The 7361-nt window shown below is 41.2% G+C and overlaps 1 protein-coding gene across 3 annotated transcripts; it reads left to right on the top strand.

Moving 5' to 3' along the window:
• Positions 1-251: 251 nt before the first annotated feature.
• Positions 252-7264, top strand: telo2 (TEL2, telomere maintenance 2, homolog (S. cerevisiae)). 3 transcript variants are annotated; one of them, XM_052071672.1, is made up of 21 exons: positions 252-383; positions 1067-1407; positions 1779-2059; positions 2206-2274; positions 2735-2882; positions 3014-3116; positions 3195-3263; positions 3465-3606; positions 3715-3851; positions 4000-4085; positions 4239-4349; positions 4509-4597; positions 4692-4783; positions 5021-5137; positions 5215-5286; positions 5373-5531; positions 5653-5744; positions 5843-5942; positions 6024-6088; positions 6204-6319; positions 6658-7264. In XM_052071672.1, the coding sequence occupies exons 2-21, from the start codon at positions 1067-1069 to the stop codon at positions 6777-6779; spliced, it is 2511 nt and encodes an 836-aa protein (XP_051927632.1). In that variant the 5' UTR covers positions 252-383; the 3' UTR covers positions 6780-7264. The 3 variants fall into 3 exon arrangements, with proteins under 3 accessions (XP_051927632.1, XP_051927630.1, XP_051927631.1); XM_052071670.1 differs by having other exon boundaries at positions 262-383; positions 1054-1407; XM_052071671.1 differs by having other exon boundaries at positions 262-383; positions 1037-1407.
• The last annotated feature ends 97 nt before the right edge of the window (positions 7265-7361 follow it).

Raw genomic sequence — 7361 nt, 5'->3', positions numbered from 1 at the left:
CTTTCCTTTATTCCAGTGTTATTTATTTTGCATAATTTATTCATTCATATTAACATTTTACACATTGAAACATGCAAAGAATTAACATATGCTTAAGACTTGATGACAAAAAAATGCATTAAAAAATCTAAATTGGCGTACAATTAAAATGTTTAAAAATGAAATAAAAGCGTAGTTAACACAAAATTGCGATAGGGAGAGGTAGCGTGCAACATTTATGTCTACCAACCTGTGGAAATTAAACAGAAGAAGATGATTGACGGAACCTTTTTTGCGCGGGTGGAGAGCTCCTTGGTAACACGTAACTATTTTGACAGAGCACAGCAGTTGGGATATGTCCATCTCCGCCAAATTATTTGGAAGACTTCTCTGAATACAACCAAGTAAGACATTATTGTTGCCATGATCATTAAATCAATATTTTATTCCTTTTTTTTTAAAGAATAATTAGATACGAGTGTTAAGTTGGAGCGGTTACGAAGATGCGAAATGAATTAGCATACTTAGCTGCACTGCTCCACTTACTCTCTAGCTGTATTGTTTCGTAATTGTAATACTGTAGTTACAAGTCAGATTTAAATATAATACGAAAACGTCCCTAACCCACCCTTTCGTACTTAATAAACAGTAATATACATAGAGCACAACATTTTTTAAAACAGTTTTAATTCTCTAGATTTCAATTCATTTAATCTGTGAGATATTTGTTCAAATGATGTTTTCCTGTTAAAATGAATGGAAATGCCAGTAATATATTTCAGCCACGTAAAAACAACAGCATAGTATTATTATTTGATAGGGCTCGCTGACCAGTTAATCAAATTGTCATCGCAATGTAGTCGAATGCAATTATCAAATCAACTGGGAAGAGGACCGTGAACAAAAATAATTCCATGTTAAATCACAATCACATTATTAAGGGAAAGAAAACCGATTATTTTTTTGAAATCGTTCATTGACCTGTTTTTACATTTAAAAAATCATATTGAACAGCATAATATGTACGGTATGATATATTTTTTTAACCTTTCAACAGTTTTTTTCTAATTGGAGTTTTTCTACAAAGATGGAGTCTCCTACCTTGCCTCCTGATGTCCGTCTCGAAGTGTCCCAGTGTTTCCAGAGCCTCACCCTGTCAGCCCCAAAGCAAGATGCTATCCGTGCTCTTCAAGTCCTCCGCTCTTACTTGGACGAAACCCCCGAGAATGTGAATGCTTCAGTCCAGAAGGCAGAGTTTCGGAGGTCTCACTTCACTCGCGTTCTTCAGTTCCTGGTAAAGAACATTCAAGCCGACTGGTTCCACGGCCTGACTGCAGCGCAGCGCTCGGAATTATGGGATGGCCTCTTCTTGTGGGGGCCTCCTGAACAGACTCTGTTGGTGCTGATGGAGGGAATTAGCGAGTTAAGGTACAAGATTTAATGTAATAATAATAATAATACATTTCATTTATAAGCGCCTTTCAAAACACTCAAGGACACTTTACAATCAAATAAGAACAATAAAACCACAGATGACATTCTTACATTAAACTTTGACTTTTACATTTAAAATCTAAAATAATTGTTGCCTTGTTTTGAAACTCTGCTGATTTACAGCCATGCGATAAGACACTTGGGTACACGTGATAGTTGATAATCAACAGGCATATTTAACTTCCTCAGGTCCCTACCCCTCAAATTATTGCCAATATTTTTACGTTATCGTTCAGGTTCTTATGCAGCAAAAAAGCACCATCAAATTATTATTATTAGAATGATCTGTTATCTCTCTTTTCCAGACCAGGTTCAAATTTGGACCACTTGGTCAGCATCACAGAGAAGTTTGTCCAGAGCGGTCGGCTGGCCGCCCTGCTGTGGTCCTACTGCCTGACCACCACCGGTCCCGTTGACTCCCCCCAACTCCGAGAGGCCCTTCTCGCACGTATCGTGGCGCTGCCGGACATCACTGCCAATAAACTTCAGCACAACAACAAGCCTGCCTTCCTCCCTCAGCAGTACTATCCACTGCTGGCAAAAGAGATGCTGACTGCCTTGGACCGTACTTGCAGGGCCCTCAAAGGTAAAACATTCATAGCCATTAAGGGGTTTACAGATTTTTTAAGGGGAGCAGTAACATGCTACATTTTGCTACTATATCTAGTTGTTTAGGTCAACTATCTGTGAAATGCAAATGTGTATTTTTTTTGTGTATGCTATATTTGGCAGATGGCACCAGCTGTTCTTTGACTTTTGTGGCTCAGACACTTGGAAAGCTCTGTGCCCAAGGACATGGTGGTAAGTATATAGAAAGTACAGATCATGAAACTTGAATTATTCCTTTTTCTGACCCCTAAAATGAGTTAATTTTTGAATGTACTATTTAATATTTCTCCTTAAGAGATGGTAATGAGTAGGACCATACCAATCTGATTTTTTTTTAGGCCGATACCCATTCCAGTATTTGACAGAATAATATTCCGATAACCAGTTAATTGATAAAATTTTTCAATATATTTTTGATGAATATAATAACAGAACAATAAAGATATGAAGTACGGGCAGAACAAATGACTGTTTTACAATACTGTGTCCTTTATTATTTGTTAATCTTGACAACAAAGGGAAATAAGAGAATTATTTATTCAGGGTGGGGCATGTTTGAATGTTGATGTTTTGTTTTCCATTTGAATGTGTTAAAAATAAGCATTCATTTGTCCCCTTTTATTATTATTTTTTTTTAAAATCCTCCCTGCAGGTCTGTTGCTGGCTGTGATGACTCCCAAAATGTCCGCCTGCACGCGCACAGACATGGTGTGGCAGAGGGTTTGCTGGAAGTTGCTGGAAAATGTACCCCAGCGCTGGATGGAAAGCGTGCTCGTCGGCTTGGTGCAGGCCGTCCATGGGTGAGGGCGCTGGGATATCACAACGACACACAATAAAGTCATACTTTTTACTACGCTCCTCCCTGATGATCAAATGTTATTGTCGTGTCTTATTATATTTCACTGATGTGGGTGGGTGTTTAATTTTTCAGACCTGGAGCATTGGGTAGAATCATGGGCAATCTTGTGTTAAAAAATAAGACGGCCCAGTTTGTCATCACACATAAACTGCTGTTGCTGCAATACAAATATGAGGTACGGTATTACTAAAAGCATGAATCATTACACAAATTCGATTTTGCAATTTTTTTTAGAATTTCTTTTCCCACCCAGACTCGCACGTTGAGAGTTGTTCTGGATTACCTCGCCGCAGACAAGGACAGAAGACCGCTGCTTATCCAAGTGAGTGCACAGAGCGTCGCCATAACTGTGATACCACATATCTCAATTTACTCACATTTCTTATTATTCTGTTACATGACTCCAGGCGCCACACCCGATAATCTCTCACGGCAAGCTAATATGGCTGGGAATCACTGATGTAGAGGAACAAAGCCCTACTGCGGTTGTCATCGTTATTTTTTGCGTGTCTTCTTCACGTAGGTGTTGCGGTGCCTGTGCCAAGCGTGGGCCAACCCAAGCGCAGTGAAACACACACCCCTGGAGCAGCAGCTGTACGTCAGCAAGGCACTCCTGCTGGCTGTGGGTCTGCTAGAGGATGCCGAGCTGCAGGAGCTACGTTCAGGTGCGACTTTCTGTCGCGAAGGAGGGGTCTATAAACTGTATATGTACTATGCTGCCATTAAAATGTTTCTCATTTTAATTGCATTAACCGATCGCATTTTTCCCTCAGAACTTCTCCAGTGCATGTTGGGAGGAATGCAGAGCCACCTGGACAGCAACGTGCTACGAATCAGGCATATGGGGATGGTTGTGGGCGAGTGTCTGAGCTCCCGCATGAATATCAACGGAACCAAGCTCAAATTTGAGGTCAGTGTTGAATTGAGATGTGGTCAAAAAGTTTTTTTAAAGGCATCGAATCAAATTGTTGTAATCCGCTGCATATTTGCAAATTCAAACTCTTTCGTCAACCTCGGTGCTCACGAATCATCGCTTGTTGCTGTTTTGTTTGTTGTAGTATGAACAGGATGAGGAAACACGAGATCTGGTTTCTCTTCTGACTCCTTCCAAGATGAGCGAATCAGAGCCTGAATGTGACGATGGGTGAATATATCTGAATGATTACAAGCTTTTGACATAAGATGCCTAAATCTATGACAAATATATGTATTTTTTAAAATTTATTAGTAGTAGTGTATAACCTTGCATTCATGCAATGTGTGAATGTTTGCTGATTTTATTTCATATCATGCACAGGGTCAGCCCTCCAGAAGAGAGCAGAGAAAATCCGCCAGTTTGCAACGGTTCCTCGCAAAATGAACGAGAAATGGCATCGTCAAAAAAGGAGCCAGGCTCGGACCTCGATAGGTAAGTGTCCACTGCACGCATACACCATTTCAGTGAAAGTAGGAGCCTGGCACGTTTCTTGATTTTTAGCTTCGTTCTGAAATGGCATTTCTAAGTTTTTAGGAGTAATGTACCATATGCGATATGTTACAAGATCAGTGTCATCTTTCCCGATTGCAGCGATGATGAGTTCACGCCTTACGACATGTCTGGAGATCAGGAACTAAAGAAAGCGTCACCACCACGCTACCTACGTGATTGTCTGGAAAGTATGTTTCCTTGTTTTTCGTCCTTCCCTCCCCAGACCATAGTATTATTTTATCATATCCTGATTTGTATTTTTTTTTTTCCTTCTGCGTCCAGATTTAATTTCGTCGGAAGATCCGGAGTGTGTGGAGCTTAGTTTAAGGGTTGCTGAGGGACTGGTGAGAAAGAACGTCTTTGCGACTAAAGAGGTACACTGGCCGCGCACAGCACAAGTCATCTATATTTAGTATGTCTGTTTTATACTCCCCACTGATTACCAAAGCACACACACACACACACACACCAAAATGAGACCAATTGCATAGGACAATCATGATGCGCAATTTCATTCTTTAATTCTATTCTCGTCCAGTAGATGGCAGCTTTGCATCGCTTGTGTTCTGCACGGTGTCACAAATGTTGAAAATAATGTTGTGTTTCATCAGATCAGTGTACAGCTCAGCAAAGTTCTTCTCCACATGGAGGATAAATACAGCATAAATGGCTTCCGGGGTCTAAGGCAGGCCGCCATGGTGGCACTTGTGGTCAGCGACGCCATCCCGGTACGGTTTCCCGCTTCTTCCGCGAAGAATATCGTCCCTTTTTAGCTGCCTAACTATTGTTTGACGATTGATTCCAGGTGACCGAGTTTCTCAACACAGAGTTCTACTCCTTAAACTACAGTCTTTGCCAGCGCCTTGATATCTTAGAGGTTCAAAAGCAAAAAAAAAAAAAAAAACCTCTCAACCCGAATAATCCTGAGTGTCGTCCTCAAAATAATGCTTTATTTTATTTCAGGTTCTTGCTGTGGCAGCTCAGGAGCTATCAAAGCCAAACCCGGGAAACGCAAATCCAATCGTCACCACAGACCAATCGCCGTCCTCGGCAGAGGACACTGCTACGTGTCGGCAGGTTGTTGAGAAGCGCATTCAGGCAAAGACCAAGCGCATCAGTCAGGTATTTTAAACCACATCAGAGGGTTCACCCCTTACGCTGAGAGCTGGTTAGCTCGCAAGATACTCTAGAATAGATCGATAAATCTTTTATGAATCTACCAGTGGAAATTCACATGTTACAGGGAGCCTCCCAGCCACCAGCAAAAGCCACGGCCAACCGTTACGCACCAGTTGCTGGATATTTCTTCTTTCCTTTACTCAGAAATTATGACAAGTGAGTCCAGAGATTTTGGTCCCCTCAACATACGAATGCATGATCATCGTTTGGCGCTTAGAGCACTTTTAAATGCGCGTTCACCTCATGTCTACCAGGCCTCAGGTAACCTTTGACTTGTTGGGAAGTGACCACCTGGTGTTGGGCAGGCTGATCCACACCTTGGGCATCTTCATGCATTTGGCAGTCAATGCGCCGGTACTTGAATCCATACAAAATCATGACCAAGTTACGTTACTAAAGTTACTGATGACACTATTTTCCGTTTTTGTCCTGCAGGTAGCTGCACAAATGGGTCGTGCCCTCCTTGATTTTGTGTGGGTGGTGCGTTACCACGCTGACCAGTAAGTAACCGCGCTTGAAAAATGTGTTTTTAATTCAGTCGTAATGTCCAATGTTTCAAAGTTTGAATTGCTTCGAGAATGTCCCTACCATGCAATGTTTCACTTTGATTTTCAGGATAGTAAGACGAAGCGTCGTCTTTGCCGTCTGTTCCGTGTTCATGAGTATGCCCACTTCGAACCTCCTAGTGGACCTTGCAGACCAGATTTTTGAAACTAGATCTTGGTTGGCAGGTAAAAAAAAAAAAAAAAGTGTATTTCCCATTTCGCTTTCACTGAAACACTCTTGCACCTAAATGGACATTTTCCGAATGCACACACAGCTGCGCTGATTTCTGGGAAGAGGATGACGATTCAGGATGTCCTGCAATGCACATATTGTCTGTGATGGGATTGGTTTATTTATCTATTTATGTATGTAGTTATTTTAATCCATCCTGTCGCTATTAACATGTTAACCAGGGGCTGAATCACCATTTCCTCTGACATGCTGGAGGTGCTTTTTGACAGACCAAAGTTTATTTATTTTTGCTTTTTTTAATGTTTGCTGTGCTATGTGTTATGTTCCCAAGATGTGGCTGAGGATGATGTGGATGCCGATTGCAGGAGTTTGGCCATGCAGAGTCTGGTACTCCTGGATAAGAGCCTAAAGAAACAGCTTCAAAGTCCACAAGCCCTCAGCATTGAATCATGAGCAGCAACAACTACAACAAAAAAATGCACCAGGTCGAAGTGAACACTTTGTCCTCACAAAGACTGCAGGTGTCGATTGTGACAGTCAAGGAAGCGGATGACACCAAACAGTGACCAATGTCCCTCAAGGTGGGATGATTTTTTTCACTTCCTGAAACACAAGGTCAAGCAAACGAAAGCAGGTTTTATCCCCCGACTCTGCATTTAAAAGTGCACACACATTTTTACTTTTTGTTCAAACTTCAAACCACGGTCAAACGAGACCAATTGTGGCTGAAAAGAAGAAATATTATGCTGTTTTTTTCCAGCTAATAATGTATGAAGAGGATATCCTTTATATAGTACAGGTAGATCCTTTCGTCTCCTTCCTGTACAAGCAGATCTTTCTATTGGGGTTGTTTGTTCACAAAGGACATCCTGTGAATATTTATGTGCAGTACTTAGTCGTACACAGACTGCAAAAATAAATTGTACTTCCTCCTGTGACTTAAATGTGTAATTCCACACAAGAATGAGGTCTCTGAAATACCGTTTCTCTGATGAGAAACTGCAAAAGATGACAATTTGTAATTGTATGCTGTTG

The sequence above is a fragment of the Hippocampus zosterae genome, chromosome 7 (genome assembly GCF_025434085.1).
Source record: "Hippocampus zosterae strain Florida chromosome 7, ASM2543408v3, whole genome shotgun sequence".
In the NCBI taxonomy this organism is placed as follows: Eukaryota; Metazoa; Chordata; class Actinopteri; order Syngnathiformes; family Syngnathidae; genus Hippocampus; species Hippocampus zosterae.
Note: the sequence above shows the minus strand (reverse complement) of the source record. Positions and strands in the feature narration are given on the sequence as shown.

Bases quoted from the DNA above. Each gene is read 5' to 3' on its own strand.
- telo2 (XM_052071672.1), top strand. From the start codon at position 1,067: ATGGAGTCTCCTACCTTGCCTCCTGATGTCCGTCTCGAAGTGTCCCAG. The intron at 2,060-2,205 runs GTAAAACATTCA...TATATTTGGCAG, and splicing joins TACTTGCAGGGCCCTCAAAG to ATGGCACCAGCTGTTCTTTG. The intron at 6,089-6,203 runs GTAAGTAACCGC...TTTGATTTTCAG, and splicing joins GTGCGTTACCACGCTGACCA to GATAGTAAGACGAAGCGTCG.